This window comes from Drosophila willistoni (assembly GCF_018902025.1).
Source record: "Drosophila willistoni isolate 14030-0811.24 chromosome 2L unlocalized genomic scaffold, UCI_dwil_1.1 Seg168, whole genome shotgun sequence".
In the NCBI taxonomy this organism is placed as follows: domain Eukaryota; kingdom Metazoa; phylum Arthropoda; class Insecta; order Diptera; family Drosophilidae; genus Drosophila; species Drosophila willistoni.
The window spans coordinates 2,921,396-2,941,622 of NW_025814047.1; the positions used below are offsets into that span (position 1 = coordinate 2,921,396).

The 20,227-nt window shown below is 34.2% G+C and overlaps 2 protein-coding genes across 3 annotated transcripts in view; one reads left to right on the forward strand and one right to left on the reverse strand.

The window, feature by feature from the left end:
• LOC6640956 (apoptosis-stimulating of p53 protein 2) overlaps nt 1-20,227 on the forward strand; it is a 69,152-nt gene that overhangs the window by 13,075 nt on the left and 35,850 nt on the right. Inside the window, exon 1 of one of the 2 annotated variants that reach the window (XM_023174971.2) lies at nt 540-893. The exons of the other annotated variant lie outside the window; for it this stretch is intronic. The gene's annotated coding sequence lies outside the window, so the exon portion shown is untranslated. Of the gene's footprint in view, nt 1-539; nt 894-20,227 lie in introns of those variants that run through there. 2 annotated transcript variants of the gene reach the window in all.
• LOC6640955 (4-coumarate--CoA ligase 3) lies at nt 8,808-10,634 on the reverse strand. Its single transcript, XM_002063627.2, has 4 exons — nt 10,475-10,634; nt 10,019-10,413; nt 9,839-9,961; nt 8,808-9,776 (listed from the first exon to the last, which is right to left on the reverse strand). Exons 1-4 carry the CDS (start codon nt 10,616-10,618, stop codon nt 8,822-8,824), a joined length of 1,617 nt encoding a protein of 538 aa, XP_002063663.1. The 5' UTR covers nt 10,619-10,634; the 3' UTR covers nt 8,808-8,821.

Here is a 20,227-nt window from a genome sequence, read left to right on the forward strand (position 1 = left end):
CATTTTTTTGTCTAGGCCATTTAATGTTTACAGTTGGTAATTGCCATTTGTCTGCCTTAATAGAGTACTTAGAGTGAGAGACAGAGAGTCTATCTGTTGGTAGATATGGAAATATGTACACACACACACACACGCTTACAGATACATCTGTCTACCTAAAAACGCTTCTCTTGAATCTTCAGCACTTTGGCTGATTTTCGAGCACTCAGCGGAGCGCAAAAGAGAGAGAGAGAAGTGCAAGATAACAACAGGTAAACAGCAGACAACAAGTGAGAGCGGCTTCCTCTCCCACATTAAATGCTCTCCCACTCTCTCTCTCTCACTCTCTGCTTTGCGTGCGCGTCACAGGTAAAATTCAAACGGTGCCTTAGTAACGTATTTTCAGTGATCTTCTCAGAAAGGCCCTTCAGGCCAGAGAGCAACAGAGATGTCAAGTGTAAACGTGCTCGTGAGCAAGAGAGACAACGCTACAAGCAGCACAAGAGAGAGCAATAATGGTTGTTGAGCGTGGCCCAAAACCGAAGCCATGGCTGAAATCGGCGTCAGTTGCTCAACGTGTTTACCTGTCTTCAGACGTGTTTTCCCGCTAAACACGCGCCCGTGTGCCCCCCTCTCTCTCTCTCTCACACTCACTGGATATAGCCCTCTCGCTTGCACTCGGTAAATATTTTTGTGTATTTTATGTGTGTGTTTGTGTGTGTGTATATTCAATTTAATTGAATGGAAAGAAAGCCAAGTTATACAAATGGTATGCAAATGCAAATAGTTGCGTGATAAAAAGTGAAAAAATAATATAATAAATGTTGAATAAGTTACTTAAATAGCAATTAAAAGGCAGTAACAACAACAACTACAACAACTCATCAACTTGATCAAGGTGCATACACAACAAGGTGAGTTTGAACTTGACGAAGAAGAAGAAGAAACAACCCAAAAAAAGAAGAAAAAAACCCAACAAAAATTACAGAAAAAATATTTAATGAGCGTGGCCAAACAGCTGTGTGTGTGTGTGTGTGTCTGTGTGAGTGTTTCAAAATTGCACTTGAAATGCCAAGAAGAAAAGAAAGACCAAATGGGAGGAGGGGAAAAAACAAAGAGAACTTAGCCAAAGAACAGAGCGGAAAAATCTCTCTACAAAACGGTATAAACGTGATTCTTTTTCCACACGTAATGGCCAATTAACCATCTCCATCTCTCTCGCACCCAAGAGCTCTCCGGACGGTGAGAATTTTCTTGGCCACCAATTTCAAAGAGGCTGCTGGATCTGGGCAACTGTACACCCAACGAGACTCCACAGAGATCCCAACCAACCAACCAACTCCCAGTCTCCTCCTTGTCAACGCATTTAAGCGACTTCTACCCGAAAAACTTGCATGAAATCAAGCGTATGGACTCGATCAGCCAACAAACAACAACAACAACGACAACGTCGACGACAAAACAGAAACATACTATAAAATGCTTGAAAGACTACAGCAAAAAAAAAAAAAAAACGCAAATCTGGCGCAATTGAGCGCGAATTGCAAACCAGAAAAATAAAACAGCAAACCACATATATATATATACATATACATACTGGTATCGCATAGATTGCCGGCCTTAGGTTTGGCTTTCGTCGTCATCGTCATCGTCATGGTGATCTTTTCACTGAATGAGCCACATTCCGGTTTGGGTTTCAACAACAAGCATCCCCCAAAACCCACACACACACACAGAGACATAGTCACTGAGGCAGCTTCCATTCCATTTCCAATTGAAAAGCCAATCCCTCGATTGTGCCTCCATCCCATGAAGGCATTCCCCTCCCCTCCGTCCTCTCCCTAGTGCTTGCGCGATCTCAAAAAACATGTTTACCAAGAGCCATGCTACAACGACTTTGAGCCACAATGAAAGAAAAAAAAAAACAAAAAGCAACATAGCCAGTTTTTGTTTTTAGACGTCGTTTTTTTTCTGTTCGCTGCATTCCAGCGATCGCTGCGACCCAAAGGAATGCGCCTCGACCATCTTAGTTTTTCGTCGTTTTCGGGCACAAAACATTCCATGAGAACGAAAACGAAAAGTGTGAAAAGTGAAGCGCTTTTTTTTTTTTTATAAGCCGCCAGCCACCACTTGAAGTTGAGCGCCATTTCCTTTCCCTTAACACAAACTTTAACTTTAAGCCAACAACCGAAACCTCTCACTGCTGGCTTGTTGGTTGGTGGTGGTCACTGCTCTTTCTTGCCTGCAGTCTGAACCGAACTCTTTTTTTTTTTTTTTTGTTTTTTTTTGGGACTCTGAAATGACGAAAAAAAGTTACTGAACCTGCACGTTTTTTACATGTAATGTGAGGTCAGTAACACTTTTGTTTCAAACATTTAACACGCTTCACTCCGCTCCGCTCCGCTTTTCGTGTGACTGACTGACTGAGTGAGTGCGTGTGAGTGTCGGATTTATGACGTCAAATGTACATTTCGTTTTTTTTGTATTTAGTCAAAGTCGTTTAATGAACTCCCAAGTCAACTTCAACTCTTGATTGACAAGCAATTTCGTTTTCACAAGATGGCTGAAGGAAAATTATCGGCAAACACTCAAAAGTAGTTTTCTAATTAAATGAAATGAATTATGTTTGATTTGACGTTTTGAAAAATTATTACAAAAAAAAACAAACCAAAGAGGAAAAGCAGTAATTGCACAAAAAAAAAAAAAGATTGGAACTTAGGGAAATAATTTGTAGGTAATTTGTTTGTTGTATTTATTTTATGGCTAGCTGGAAGGTCTGTGTTTAGGCAGTGCCGGATTAAGTCAACACCGGACCCGGACCCACAAATTTTAGCTTAGAAAATCGTTTACCAACGTATAAGTTAGAATATAAATAAAATTCGGTCAAAAACGATTCGCAAAGGTAATGGATTTTTAATACTTTTTATACCCTTGCAGAGGGTATGAAAACTTTTAAAACTTTTAACATCAATTTTTGAGTTAATCGGACTTTTTTTCTGATCATATTTTGGCTAATTTTTAACCGATTTATATTACAAAATGGCACCCAACACTGGATGTTTGCTTGAATTGGAATTGGATTCAATCCGATTTTTGAAAAAAGTCATGATGTATACAAATAGTCAAAAAATAGTCAAAAAATTGATTACGAATTTTTTTGCGAAATTGTCAAAAATTTGAGCTCTCGAAATTTTAATGCAAATTGAAAGACATAACTTTGAACATGAAATAAAGACATGAATTTTTCAAAAACTCCACAAATTGACTAAATAAGAGCATCATGAAATTAAGGTTTATTGGAGTATTTCGCTCTACATTGGCTTGTTTTGCCTCTTTTAAGAATATTATCTGATAATTTGCTTAATATGTATGCCAATTCAAATTTTAAATATTTAAAAGTATTAAGATGATATATAACTTTCAAAATTCGACTTTTTCTATCTTTATGTGGGTTTTATACGATAAATTTTAGATTTTTTGCTCTATGTAAAACATTTTGATGATTAAATTCTTCTTCTACGACTTGTCCTTATGAGAAAACAATGATTCCCAACTTTATCTGAATTATATTTCTAGCAGAAGTCAACATATTCATCTACCAGGGAATATAAATTTATAATTTATAGCTTTCTAACTTTCTAATATATTATCTAATTCTAAAATGATCTGCTCTAAAAGTTTCGAAAAACATAAAAAATTAAAAATTTGTTTGTTTAAGTGTCAAAGCTCACAAAAATTAATCTTAAGATATCTACAATTATGAGTTAAAACTCATATAGATCAATCTAAAGATATCCACAATTAAATAAACATCAATTTATAAACTTCATAAATAAATCAAACACAATTTCTACAATCTTTAACTAGCTGATAATTATTATTTTGCTAATCTGCTAAATTGCATAATTTAATTAAAATTATATCAAAGTTGATTTTTAAGTGCATTAATAATTTGCTCTTTCCGCCATAAAGTGAACTAAACCGAAAAACTTCTGGCGCCATTTAATGGTTAAGAGCAAATGAAAATGAAAATGAAACTGAAAAATAACTAAAAGTCATGACGAGTTGCTTCAGTCCCAGCTAAACAACTGCAACTTTAGTATGCAAGTGTTGTCAAAAAGAGGAACCGAAGGAGGAGCCGCGGCACGTAGTGTTTTTTTTTGTTTATTTCGGAAACCTGTCATCAGCAGGAAGAAGAAATAAAGTTGACAGTTCTCTTTCAAAAAAGATATCCAAACGAAGCGTGCGAGATTTTATTTTATGCTTTGCGCCCTCGAGAACTGGATATGTAGTAGGCAAATAGAATATCTCTGTCCCGCTCTCCCTCTCTCTCTCTCTCTATGTAACTGGCTTATGGGGTTTGGTTTCAGTTTCGGTTTCGGTTTCGGCTTGGGAATGGGCTTGACCCACCCGCAAGCCAACTAGTTGCATGGCCAACACAGAAAAACACATGCGAGCCGCACCCACACTAACACACTCATCCTCTTCCCGTCCTCTGAAACCCACTACTCCTCCCTTAGCCCACAAAATGTACTTTGTACTATCCTGACTATTGTCCGCTTTTTCTTTTTTTGTAAAATTTTGTGTTTTTTTTTGTTTTTTGTCTTTTTTGAGTGAGTTGCCAACTTTCATCATATGTGGGGCAGATGGCCGGGGCGCGGGTCGGGAGGGGCGGGTATCAGTTGTTTGAGAGGTGTAGGCAAGTACACACACATACACGTGTAAGTACAATCATTACGCGAGTTTCCTATGTAAATATTATATGCCGTTTGTATGCTCGAAATTCGAGCCAAAATAAAAACTTTTTCCCAAGGACCATAATGAAGTTGAAATACCCTAATAAGTGAAAATTAGAGTAGAATAGTTTTCAAATTGTTTTAAAAGTGGCAAATCATCATGTTTAAAAGATGTTGAATTGACTTAAAAGCAAACGATTTGAAAGAGAATGTAATACAATTTAAAAAAAAAAACCGATAGTTGATTTAATCGAACAAGAGAATAAACGTCTTTAAATTGTACCTATATTATACTAAGTATAACTTCAGAAAGGTCATTGTCTATACAAATTGGTAAACTTTTATAATATACATCAGTGGATGATCGTGCGCTCGATTTTGGAGGGGGGAAATCGAAGTCAAAAATTCGTTTGACCACGTAAAATTTCTTAACCAAACTCTGATTTTCTATCCGACTCGGAGTTTTTGGGAGGGGAAATTTCCATTTTTCACCCCCCGTAGATCCGCTGCTGTATACATACTGTACTTTAAAAGTTCTTTAACATTTTTACGATCTGATTGGTTTGGAAATATTGAGAAGACTTCTTTGAATTCGAGAACTTTAAATATTCCGCGAGAAGTCTACAGTTCCTTGCCATATTATTAGACCCATATTATTAGTTTTCCTGGCTTACAACACGTCAGTAGACATTAACAAAGCTATTTCATGACGAAACATCAAAATTTATTACAAATACAACAAATGTCACATAGAAAATTAGAAATTTACATGAAACTGAAATCTATGAAACTATGAAAATTTCCATGGAAATCTTCAAAAACTCAAGTTCTATCTACAAAAAGTTCAAATTAAGAAGAAGTAATGTAAAGTAAAAGTAGAATTGCAGCATGAGTCTAATAATATGACAAGGGACTGTAGGTTCTGGAAAAGAAATACTTAACTATTGTTAAACTAAGCCTAGGGACTAGTACTATTTATGGAGAGATTGTGAGCCCAAAGACTTGTTTGGATTCAAGAATTTTAGACCTATTTAAACATAGATTTAGTCTGAGGAAAGAAATTACTTTGTTCCGGCTTAATTTATAGTAATTCTTTACTAGAAAGTGAACTAATGCGAGTTGATTGCTTAATAATTGTTTATAGAAAGAATTTTAACAACGTGTTCACCATACAAGGACACTGAACTAGACTTTTCGTTCGACTTGAAGTGATTTTTGAGGTGATATTTACTTCAGAAAGCTTTCTTCGTCATATTCAAGCCCATTAATGAAGAAATATATAACTTTAAGATATTCAGATGGACAGACAAGCAATAGAACAAAGAGACTTACGGTAACTTACGATTTGATCAAGAATATATATGTATCTATTATATAGTCATCTTTGCTTTGCATTGCAAACTTTTGATTAGAATAAATGTTGTTAACCTTTTGGCAAGGGCATTGTTGTTGTTGTAAAAAAAAAGAAGAAAAAAACAAAAACAGCAAAAGAGAAAATGGAAATTCATTTTCTCGTTTTTGTGGGCGCGCGAGTCTCGTGTCCTGTTTGTCATGCATATTACAAGGACCTCTAACCACCCTTTGTTTGAGTGTGCACATGTGTGTGTGTGTGTGTGTGTGTGTGTGTGTGTGTATGCTTCTATGGTTGCTGTTTGTTGCTTGGGTTGAGGGGGTAAGGGGCAAAAAACGTTTGGTTTTTATGTCTTTTGTAAAATTTTATTTAATTTTTGAATCTTTTATGAAAAGTTTAATATTTGTTTTTCATGCTTGCGATTTGCATAATTTGCACAAACACACAAATACACACACATACACACAAATACTCACACACACGCACATGGCCCATTATATGTATAGAGAGAAGTTGGCCTCCATTTTGTGGGCTAGCAAGTGCTACCTGCAGGCAGAAAAGGCGAAACAAGGTGGATGGGTGGGTCGGGTGGTTGGGTGGTTTAGGGGCAAGGAGTCAGCGGATAGAAGGAAGTCGCTTCTGGTGCTGCTTCTGCTGCTCGTCTGCGATATATTTTATGAATGCAAATCCCTGTTCATTCGGATTTGCTTTACTTACTTGCGGGTGGAACATACACCCACACAGAAGCACACACACACACACACACTCAGTTACTGCACTCTTTTGTATGTGAATATGGTAGTGGTGGGAGGGTGGAGGGAGTGGGAGATATAAGTTGCCTGCGTTTCGTTTCTTTTTTTGGTCCATTTTCTTATTCATTCATATCGCAGTTTCATTCATGCGCTTTCTGAACTGAATATTTATTATTATTATGTCTTTCCATGCGTTACTACACCGCAGACTTACCACTACCCCAAACCACCACCCCTCACCCACCCGCATCTTTCAATGTTCCTCTCGCACTTTTTTATATGTTAAACTTTTATTTTTTATTTATTGTGTTTTTTGGGGCTTGGCTTAAATGCGCTTTGCAGATATTTATGCCTGCCTTGAAATGGGGCGAGGGAAGGCGGCCAAAATATGTTTATTTGACATACATACTAACAGCCCTCGGGTGACATCCCCCCACCCACTCACATCACCCCACCTCCCCCCGCATTTAAATCTGCTCTTCTGGCTTCTGTCTGTCTGATTTTTCTGTTTTATTTTATTGTTTGCCTTTGGAATCAAAGTTTTTTGGTTTAGTTTTGTTGGGATTATCCAACGACATACAAAAGAGTTGGCTTTGTGCCACGCCCACGTTTCCTGCCCTCCCTAGTATGTAGGGGAGTTAAATATTTGTTGTGCATGTGTGTGAGTGGAATTCATTTTCCCTGACAAAGCAATTTAGTTATTTCGCCGCAATCGAGTTTTCATTTTTTACGCGCGTTTTTTTTTTCCTCTCTACGCAGTTGGCTCAGAAATAAAAATAAAGAAATTTATTTGAAATGGAAAACACTTTTACTAGCATATGGGGCAAACATTTCTATAGTTTGAAATTTAATTGAAAAATAACCTGGAAACCTTTCAAAAAAAACCTGTTATGAATGAAAAATTGACTTGCAATTTCAACAATTTTTGCCAAAAATTTGTCTTTAATGGGATTTTATTTCAAAGAAACTATTAGTTATTCCATTTTTATTTATAAAAATTAAATAGTGAAAAGAAAAATATTAACTAAATCAAAAAACTAATATCAATCAAAACTAAATTTAAAAGAATTGTTGTTATTAACAAACTTAAATATTCATTAAACTAGTTTAAAAACTATTTTTGAGATTTAAAAATTGTAAGAATTTAGTGCAAATATACTTAAATAATATAACACTAATATAAAAACAATTTTTGAGATATGAGAGGTTCAAAAAAGTCATTGGAAATAAATTAAAATAATTTAACACTAATTTTTGAGTTATAAAAGTCTCAAAAATTCATTGGAAATCAAGAAAAAGAAGTTTTCATTAGTCCTAAGAAAAATATATTCAATGGAAATGTTAGAAAGATAATCTATAAATTATATAAATAAATTTTTTAAAATTAACATAGTTTTCCGTTTATAAAACTTGTTTAACTTTTTTTAACTTTGACTTAAGTATTAAAAATTAAAAAAAAAATATTAAAATATTAAAAAGTTTGTTTAACTCAAAAAAAAAAATAAATTGGGAACAATAAGAAGTAAATTTTGGAATTTTTTAACTTTTCTTAAATTTAACTTTTAAATATTAAAAATTTAAAAATAATATTAAAATATTAAAAAGTTTGTTTTACTTTAAAAAATATAAATTGGTAACAATATAAAGTAAATTTTCGTTAGGATTGCTTTTTTAAATTTCTTATAAATAAATTTTCATAATCAACATTAACATTATTACCTAATTGTCTTAAAATTCATTCAAAAACTGTCTAAAACTAAAAAAGCTTTTATTAATTTTTTGTTATAAAAGTTATTACAATTAATAATAAATTGTTAAATTTGAATCAGTGAAAGAATGTTAATCTACAACTACTACAAAAAGTTACTTAACTTTTAGAAATAAATTTAATTTCTTCAAAAAGTTACTTAACGTATAGAAATAAATTTAATTTAGAATACAGAATTTTGTTTTCATAAATAAAATACTTCTGGTTCTTAACCACATTTATTTAAGTTTTATATTTAGTTCGCTTTAGCCTCGATTATAGCCTCTTTGACATCACGTCGCAGAATTTTTCCATTTTTATTTTTTGGTAACGCATCTGCGAAATAAACTCCGCCATGCAATTCCATGTACTCGGTTTGCAGGGTTTTGGCCACATGCGCTTTGATATCATCTTTTGTCAAGCGTTTGCCCGGATGAAGGACAACCAACGCAGCGGGGGCATCGTCCAAATTCTCATCGTGGATGCCAACCACACAGACTTCCTGCACTTGGGGCAACGAGGCCACCACAGTCTCTATCTGATTGGGCCAGTAGTGGTAGCCGCGACACTTGTAGATATCCTTTTTACGATCCACAATATAGAGATTGTGATGCTCATCAAAGTAACCCAAATCACCGGTGTGAAACCAGCTTTGTGAGTCGAATATCTTTTGAGTTTCCAGTTGGTTTCCATAGTAACCATGCCATTCCTTGTGGCCATTGTGTATTAAAATTTCGCCAATTTCTTTAGGACCCAGAGCCATGCCCTCATCGGATACAATGCGTCCACGAGCTCCAGGTATTAGTTTGCCCACTGTATTGCCAAATTTAGCAGCTGAGAAACTTGCCGAAATGGCTCCAATTTCGGTTGTGCCATAACCATAGAAAATGAAAGCCAATTTAGCTAGTTCTTCCATTTTCCTTAGAGCATTATCGGATATCCAACCTCCAGATATGAAGACCACACGCAGACTAGTCAAACGTTCTGCTTTGGCAAGCGGAGAGGCAATTAACTCTGCCACATGACTAGATCCCAAGCCGACCATATTGACTTTATATTTCTCAATGATGTCCAGAAGGTCCTCCGTGGTGCGTTCCTTGTTGGTTATGATGCGGGTGCAGCCCACTCCCACGCCAAGTAGCATTTGTTGTAGACCCGAATACCAATCCAAACCAGAATAGGAAAATATTGCCATTTCACTAGTGTAAATTCTGTTAGGAAAAAAAGGCAAATCTATAAATCTTTTGCGGAATAGATTGTTAGCTCCACTTACGGCACTTCAATTAAATGGAGTAGCAAATAATTTGCCATGCAAACTGCTTTTGGTAGACCCGTAGTTCCGGAGGAGCATAAAATGGCCATTGTTTGGCTCTCTCCCAATGTCAAGAATTGTGGTCTAAAGAAAGTGTTAGTTAGCAAGCAATCTAAGGAATCATTATTCAAGTTAACTTACTGGAAAAACATTTCCGTTTTGGTGGGCTCCAACAGTTCCTCTACATAGACAACATCTTGGATCTTGCCATCCAGGGTTACCAATTCCCTCTCCCAACTGGAGCTGGCATCTTTGATTCTCTCATAGTCGCCCACCTCACAGAATATAACCTTTGGCTTGGTTATGCTTAGAATGTGTTGCAGGGTATCCGTATTAAAGTGTGAACTAATGGCATGAAATGGTGTTGTATTGTAGAAACAGGCACAGGCTACGGCCGTCTGATAGGTGTTAGTTCTTGAGATCAAACCGATCACATCATCTCGTCCAATAAAACGTTTACGCAAATGTTGAGCTATGCGCACAGACCAATTGAGCATATCCTGATTCGTGGTGGCCTTACCATCAACTGCATTTAACTAAGAATAGGATAAAAGATTAAATTAGAGAGAGTTTTACTTAGAAGATTTCTCAGCATACTTCGCAAACATTTTTGGGAAAGGATTTGAGTGCTTTGTGTATAACACGGCCAACTGAACAATCCTGATGATACATGGGCAAACCCTTAAAGCCACTCCACACTTTCTCTTTCTCGTCGTAGGTTGATTGCATTATAGAATCCATTTTCCAATTTTTTCTTCTATGTTGTCGCAACGTTGTCAAAGTTAAGTATAACAGTTTTGCGAAGAGAAGCTCCCATTAAATAGATTTTGATTCAAGGGCCCGTTTGGAGGTCTTTTATTTGCGAATGTTATACACTGTGTTATACAAATGTTAATCATGATGATCAAGCAGTTTTTTGGGTTTTACTCGATCAGGTTTGTTAGAAAGTTCGAAGCAAAACAAAACACTAAAAAAAGCTCTAAACTTCTAACCGTTACGAAAAATGTTGTGCTGATTCCATGCTGAACTTTGGCCTATCGAACCAGCATTTTAGTTACTTCGATTAGCTGACTTTGCATTAATTATTAGTTTTGGTTGGATAACTTGTTTCAATCAAGATGAAGATAGTAAAATACTTTGAATGGAATGAATATAATCTACTCCCCTGACCTACCTCAATGAAATTGATTAATATTTAAATAGGCATAAATAAATTTAACTTTATACGATTTATCTAATATCTAATTGGTGTACAAAGTTTGTTTAAAATGGACTATCAGCCGATTGGAAATCAAGTTTATTGATGTTTATGATGTGATAAGAGTGAGTGATTAAATTTATTGGTTGTCTGCTATTGAGTTGAATGAATGCTTAAGTAGTAAATTCGAGTGTGCTTAAGATAATTGTCAATAGCAAACTATTTGGCCCTTATAAAACACTAGGCAACAAAACTGAGATTTCATTTGGTAGATAAGATTTGATTTGAGAATGTTTCTATGAGGCAAAATATGCTGATATTTTGTGACTATATAAACATAAGTAGGAAAACCTTTTGAAATTTTCCTCATTTATCCCCCCTTAAAACCGAGATTTTTTCTTATAAAACACCAAAATGGTGAGCTAAATCTGCAACTGATATACATATATCGATATATATCGATTGTTATGGATTTATCCAGAAGAGATATGGAATAATTTCGACAAATCCTAATAGCAGATAAATATTAGAAATATAAGGTGGGAATGTTTCTATGAGGCAAAATATTAATATTTTGTGATATTTTGTGATATTTTGTGACTATATAAATATAAGTAGGAAACGCTTTGGAAATTTTCCTCATTTCTCCCCCATAAACCGGGATGTTTCCTATGAAACTCCAAAAGGGTGAGCTCAATCTTCGACGAATATATATCGATATATATCGATTGTTGTGGATATATCAAAAAAGGTATGGAATAATTTCGATAAATCCTATTCAGCCAAGTTTTTCTTGGACTTCTTTTGGTGTTTTCCTCAAAGATCAACATTTCTAAAGGTTTTTCTTCAATCTTAATAGCAGATAAATATTAGAAACATAAGGTTTTCCATATTTTTATTATAATCTAAAGTTCTTAATGGCGATTAATTCTTTCTTATCGCAAATTAGTCAAGTTAGCCAATTAAAATGACTGCTAGATATGTCAATCGGATAACTTAATATTGCAATCAATTAAACCATAAATTGAGTCCATACGACTCAGTCACTACATACACTTTTCCCTATAAATATATATATAAGTACATATGTACCTATATATAGAAATTGATACTCTCTTTTTATTATGTATGTCTGTCCAACGGGATAACAAAGTCATAAAAAAAGGGGCTAAAAGTAATTTTTGGTCAAACATTCGTGAAAACATTTATCACCTGCTGGTTGAATGGAATTTCCCTGCAATCCTCATTAAAGGAGAATTAAAATTTCATTAAAAATACCAATTAAATGTAATAAAATCTCCCATGTGTGTGTTTGCCCACTCCAAAAATACGCGAGAGTCAGAGAACCCTTTTACTGTTCCCAACCCACTGAGCCACTGAGCCACCACAAGCCGACAAATTGACCCACATTATGAACTCGTGCATATAATCCCTTTATTTTTTGGTAGCTGATGTCCTCCGATATGAACAATGGTTATATGTATATATGCATATTTGACCTAAGAACCTCAAAATGCCAACCTTCAACCTCCCAACCTCAACCTCAATTCCAACATTGTGACTGGGTGTCTGTTAGTCTGTCTCTCCGTGTGGCTGGATGGCGATATGCAAGCTCCAATCCTCTCCTGGAAATTGCCTCGAATCCTTCACGCTTCATCAATTCGCATTATTGTTGCCATTGTTGTTGGTAGGAGGATGAGATGAAGGCACAAGTGGCAGAGGGTTTCCCCCATTGAATTGCAAATGTAAGTGTGTGAGCGAGTGTGTGTGTATGTGTGTGGGTTGGGTGAGGGCCTCTGACGCACATGCCGGAACAGAGACCGCGAAATGCTGCCAACTCTCGAAAGCTGCGTACTTAAGCGAATTGCGTATTTATGTGTGTAATCGCAACTCATCATTTTGGTTCCAGATGAGGGCGGGAAGGGAACATCGGCCGGAGAGGTATAATGGGTGTGTGTGTGTCTGTGTGTGCGATGGTTGGTTCGTTCTGGTTGATGTCGCCTGCTCTGTCGTCCACTGATGGATTTCCGTCTGTCTGTTACCTTTTTGGGTTCCCATTACCTGGAATGTGGTTCACTCTCGTGTTTCGGGGTTTTTCGGGCTACTCCAAAAGGTTTTGCTGCCGATTTATTTACCATTCAGCCACTTACATATTTTATTGTCACTTAATGCATAGGAGCTGCTCTCAAACTATGAGCAAGTGGCAAACCAGGCATCAGGTTCAACCCAAATGAGAGTGCCATTTATCTAGCTATTTACTCTATTTTTAGTGTCCTTACTTCATGATTTACAACAGTTGATTTACCGACACGACTACAGCAATTTATATGACAGAGGAGACACATTCGGGCGGAAGAGAGGTAGGAAATTATGCATCCCATAAATTAAACCTTCATTATCATTCATTAGCAGGGGCATGTGGAAAAAGAAGAGGTAATATTATTATAGAGGAGCAAGTCAATGAAGTCAAGCATTTATTTTTATAGATGTTTGAGTTTACATCGATTTTTTTTACTTAATATAAGTTTCAATCTAGGAATCTGCGAAGAAAAAACCAAAATATTTAGTACTTTACGATATTAGATTTTTTAAAGAACTTTGAATGTTTGTTACTTAACCATCATTTGAAGCACTTCTAGAAAGTTGTTTGAATCAATATACTTTAGTTTATAAACAAGCTGAATTTCCTATAAAAACTAGCTTAATTTCCTTAGTAAAATTTCGAATCTAAAGCCTTGAAAGTTATATCATTCATATATATATCTTCCAGAGTCTGTTTTCGCATAAACGATCATACTCTTTGACATTTCATGGCTATAGGGTATTTAAATTACAGGCAAATATTGACAAGGCAACTCATTCGTCTTTCTTTGTCAATTTTTATAAGCTTCAAATGTTGACTGTGTGGAAAAAAATTTAGATTCTAATAAAGGAAATTTGCATTGCCAAGAGATTTGTCAGGTTTTCATAGATGATTTTCTTTAGTTTCAAGACAAAAGCTAAAAGAAAATGTTTAAATTTTAATATTTATTATTAATTCAGTGCGTTTAACTTATCAAATAAACGTGAGTTAAAAAAGTTTTTTAGTTTAAACAAAAAAAACGAACAAAAACATGGCTACATATTAATATATACTATTAATTAAGTGCGGCTAACAAAAATCATTAATTTTCCTAAATAATAACAAATGAAAGAAATTGGAAAGATTCTAAGATTTTGAAATATGTAAAAGCCATATCATAAATGGTTAATGTTATAAATTAAGTATACGCCCAGTTAAACACTTAAAACGTATCAAATTTATCCAGTTAACGTGAGTTAAAGTAAAGTTTACATTTTATTATAGTTATCACTTATCACTTTTAATTAAGTTTTCCATTAGGCCATTGTTTGTTAATCTTTTTTCATCTCGTTTCTCCCTCTCTCTCTCTCCCTCTCCAATTCTCTCCCTTTCTGACAACTGTTTTGTTATTTGCCTAGTTAAAAAACACAAAAAATAAAACAGAAGCATAACTTTATTTCATTTTGGAGAACAAAAAATTTACTCTATTTTTTGCTATTTGTTTAAGGCCCCCAAACGAAAGCAACAAAAATGAAAAACGAATTGTTGGTGTAATTTGTTTTGCATTGTGTTTTCATTTAATTAAATTAACTTGATTTGCTTTGGCCTCTACCGGATAATGATAGCCCCACATGGTAGTGGGCGTGGCGTGGCCCTTGTAGTAGTTTTTATCTCTCTCGCTCTTTTCATTACATTTTCCCCACTCTGATTTTCTTTTTTTTTTTTAATAAACCAAAGCGATGCTAAGGGCTTCAGTAATTGAACAAATTGCCACAAATTTGTTGGCTATATACTTACTTATTATATATACAAAATATATATGGATTTTCCATTGAAAATGTGTTGGTGTTTTTTTTTTCTTTCTCTCTTTTTTTTTTTTTTGGTCGAAGGGCTCAAAATTTGTGCAGTCTTTTCATTTTACTTTCTCTTTTGATTTTGTTGAAAGCGTTGAAACAGAAAAGCGTTTAGATGTTGGGTGAGGGGAGGAGGGGGCGGTTGATGATGGTTCCACTTATTGATGACCTTCGACGAGCCAAACGAAGCGAAGCGAATCAAATGGGAATGGGAATGTTCCACATTGCGTATACTTTATGCTTCTTATGCTCAGCTTCATTCAGCCATATTGTGATATTGATTCATTGACAAAAGCTGTCAGAGAATATTGATTGATTTATGAGCGACCTCCAACTCATCACACACACTTACACACACACACACACAACTACTATTACTACCTCCTTCTCGGTTATGTTCTGTCATTTTCTTTCGCTTCACTTTGCTTTACTCTTGTCTGAATGAGTTGTTTCAGTTGCCTCCAGTTGCTACCGCCTAATGACATTTGAGTGAAGTGCTTAAAACAAATCGCTTCCTGCCTGTGTTCCATCCTTACGGTAATTAAGTAAGTTTTGTCTTTTGACTTGAACAGCCTACGACCTCCAACCTTCAACCCCAAAGCCCCCAACTCCCGCCCCCCAAACCAATACTCGTAGGGCATTTTGTTGTGTTAACCGCATACTTAACACGCAAATAATTGAGATGCCCGGAGAATAATGCGAATTGTTGTTGTGTGTGTATAAGTGTGTGTTTGTGTTTGCCCAAGCGTCTCTTGGCATCTGCCTATTCAAATGCATTCACAGATACAAATACTGATACAGATACAGATACATTTATAATGCTCATACATTATCGAACAAAAGCATCGTACGTGCTATGCTAGTTTTCTCATGTTACGTGTACAGTCAACACTCGCAATGAATCTCTCTTTAAATTCTTAATGACTCAATTAGTATTCTTGGTTTCTATATACTTTTGTACATAGTATTAGATTTCATTTATATTCAATCTATTCCTACAAACAGATTAGATTTTTAAGAGGAAATAGATTTATTTTGCTTTCTCTGATTAACTGTCTTTAGAAAGTTAAATACAAAATCTTTCTAGCTCTTAGATAAGTTTAAGTTTCATTCAAGAGTCTTTTCTTTGTTTGTGTTTTTCGCATATCTGTGGCATATAGTTATACACATATGTATGTATATAGATCATATCATCATATGTAAATACATATGGCTTTGTTCGTAAACGTTTATACTTTTAAAAACTAAAAAAAAAAAGGCAAACCACTGGAAAACTTCTTGGGAAAATCAATTTAGGATTCATGCAGCAAATTCTTATATGAATTTGAAAACCCGTTTTTTCAATGAACAGAAACTTATAAATTCAATCTTAAATAAATGCCATATCAGACCTTTTTTCTCTTTTTAGCCTTTAGACAGACCCATTATATAAGCCATTTACAGCCCCTTAAGCTTCACACCTGAGAATGAAAATGTGCCTGCCTGCATTTTGGGTAAATGCAACTATTTTTGGAACTTATTTCTTAAGAAATGATTCAAAGGGTAGAAATTTTAAAGCAATGTTAAAGTAACATTAGAAAAAGTTAATAGTCTCAAAGCACCAAAACAGCATTTGTTTTTTAAAAAGGTGTGCAAACTTTGGGAAAATGTTTGACTAATTGTAAGTTTTTGTCTAAGCAAACTGAATTTAGAATAAAATTCACTTTCTTTTATCAAAACCTGTGACTCATTCAGAAAGTCACGTAGTTTATGAGTAACGTTCATTACAACAGTTTGTGTAATTATATTTCTAGAAAATACAATCAATTAAAGTACCTAATTTTGTTCCCTTTTATCTTATTAACCATTAGGCCAAATTGCTCAACTAAAAAGTTGAGGTAAACTAGTTAAAGATATTGTAAGAGTTTAGGCTAGGCTTAATTATTTTCCGTTTTTATTACACCTCCGTTCGCTGCGATCTTTTCAGGAAGAAGAAGGTATCAGAGATGTATCTTTTTAGAAGTCATCGACATCACAGTGTTGATATCGATATCACTTAATTACTATGTAATACCGGTTATCGCTTATACAGTAGGGTTATTTAATCAGCTACATATTGCAGTAAAATGTAGGGAATTTATGTGTAGCCTACTACAATATGTAGCTAATTAAACTTCCATACCATATCAAAAATGGAATGAGTAACTAAGTCTTTAGATATATACCATCAAAAGGCAGATTTATACGTTTAAAGCAGGGTAAACTCTTTCCGTCTCCAAAAGAATCATTTTATGCCTCCAAAAGTGGTAGATTTTCGATATACAAGTTGGACTTCGCGCCAAAAGTAATCGATTTTCTCCAGGAATCGATAGCTAGATCCGCCATAGCACAAAATATTAACTGATAGACTATCAATTATCTTTTCCTTATGTAGTATTCATATACATACAAGGTTATAAGGTATTAACCTTATGGTTAATATCATTATTAATTGATTTCAAATAGAAATAGAATTGTTTGTTTAGACTGTGCAGGGTTCCACTGTGTAAGCATTATGGTTATAGCCTTTAGGATTTGCCTCGTCTGCTCTAGAATCATAGACCCATACACAACTATTTTAATTAGCTGGTTGCCTGCAGGTGCTCTATATATGGAAAAGGGGGGGCACAACCCACTATCACATCATTTTGCCAACCAACCAACCAACTATCCCTGTGGCATTTTGGGGTAAATGCAAATAGGAATGGCATTAGTGAAGAGCAATAACAAAAACAATTTTCAGATTCAATTCAATTTTACCATATTAGATTTTCAACATTAATTCTCATTAAAGTTGCATTCATTGTGCGGTGAATGCAGTTTTTCTTGTTTTTTTTTTCTGTGTGTCTTTTTGCTTTGTGTTTGTGTTTTTCTGTTTTTTGGTTAACTTTTTGGTTAATTTATGTAAAACTTTGACAACGGAAATGGAATTTGATATGACCCACATTTGGCTGGCTTCGCGTTTCACTCTCTTTCTCTTTTCGCTGTCAGCCAAATAAACACCGCAAAAGTTTTGCTTTTGTCTAAATGAAAATATACAAAACACATTTCTATGTAGTTTAAATTAATATGCATTGCTATTTTATGCCATTCATTCTTTTGATATACTTTTGCTATTGCCAGGCAATGCACTTTTCAACAAAGGTTAAATAACAATTACAATATATATATTTTTTTTAGTTTTTTTTTTCGCGCAGCTTTAAATGCGGTTGTATTGAAGAGATTTTCTGTGGTTTTCTGTGCCTTTTATTACACAGTCATGAAAGGTGAGGAACGAGAGAAAATATATGTATGTATATGTCTGATTGGAAATGGTTAACGGGCATTTATTTGCCTTTCCTTTTGATGGAGTTGATTGATTTCTATGGCAACCATGTTGCTCTGTTTGACTACGACTAACTAAATAAGCCAAATTGTTTGTGGAATTTCCATGTAGATTAGTTGCATATTCAAATTGAGTTCAATAACCAAATCAATAATGTTTCAGTTATTGTCATGAAAATTGTACACAATTTTATGGCCAAATGTTTAAAGTTTATATTGCCAACATAATTTTCCTTAATTTAAGCAAATTTTCTGATATTTATTTGATGAATTTTTGTGTTTATTAAAATGAGAAATCCTTTATGAGCTGTTTAATTTGCATATTCTACTTTAAAGTTGTTTGTGAAACAAAATAAAATAAATAAAACTTGAATTATTGATATTTAGTGCTCTGTTTAACAGTATCAATATCATTGAAAACTTTAAAAATGTCGCCATTTAATTTATTTATTAATAGACCACAAAATTACTCGGCTTGACAAATGGTCGTTTGTATTTTATTATCTTTAAAAACAAAAAAATTTAATGATTTATCGCGAATAGTCGCAAATATTCATTTGAGTTATCGAAGCTTTATTCTATCTTAAAAATAAAGACATCGATTCCATAATGGAACTACAAAAATGGACTAAATTAAAGCTTCATAAATTTTAAGTTTATTGGAATAATTTGTTTTTTTTTTTTTGCATTTTATGTCAAGTTTTAAATGACAAGTTAAGAATAAGTCTCATTAACATTTCAAGTACAATTTGGGGTAAATTTTTACTTAAGTTACTCGGGCCCAAAATGCGCTTAAACTATAAAGAGAAAAAAAACATTTGCCAACACTGAAATCTAGCTTTAGCCGATTTGTTCACTTTTCAACACTCAATTTTCAGAATTTAATGAAATAAATTTTTGATAAATAAATGAACAATAAATCACTGAATAAAATGTATTAAATCAACTTTTTAGAGATAAAACATTTTGTTTTGGGCTTCTCTATTTACTTTTCTGTTTGATTTAATTTTTAGACATTTATATCTTCAAATTTACTTTGATATATATAATATAATAAGATATATTCATTATAATTTGTTTATTATTTGTTTTGTTAATCATTTTAATTATGCTTTATTATCAAAACAATTCAATTCAATTAATATTTTTGTAATAGATTATTCCACTCTAATGGCAATTTGCAATTTGACCCAATTGTTTTTTGTCCAGATAAACTAATTTCCTTTGTGTGGTTAATCAAATATAAATCATAATAATTTGATTTCAAATTATGCCACTCTTTTGTAGCTTAACAAAATATGCTTATCAAATATTTTTGTGGAAAATTCATGATATTTTTGTGTTGCTTTGGACTTTATGGACTCTTAAGCATTTTTGATGGTTTTCTTTTCAGAGCATTTCCGGTTTCGTTTTGGTCAATCGAAATTTATATTTTTGCTTCTCTTCTTTGGCAAATTGGCATAGCTTCGTTTCGTTAAACTTTTTTTTTTTTTTTTGCATGGTTTTTGGTAATATTCGGTTTTTCGTTTTGTGCTTGGCTTTTTTTTTTGTCGGATTTTTATTTTGCCCCTCTGTGGGAATTTGAATTTTTGTGCATTTGACACGTTTGGCACGACTCCGATGCCCGATGCTGTTGATGTTGATGTTGCTGGTGTTTATGGCTTGTCGTATGTTGGCAGTGAAGTGAACAGAAACACCAAGTTCGTAATGGTTGATAAACCAGAGAAGGGGCAGAGAGAGAGAGAGACACAGAAAGTGGGGAAAACGAGAGAGAGATGGTTGAACATGGGTGTGATTTTTTTGGGGGATAGCGAATTTTGAAGGGTGTTTTGCGAGTTTCTTTTATACAGTTGGCACAGTGAGAAAAGTGAGAATAGTGAGCGAAAAGTTGTCAT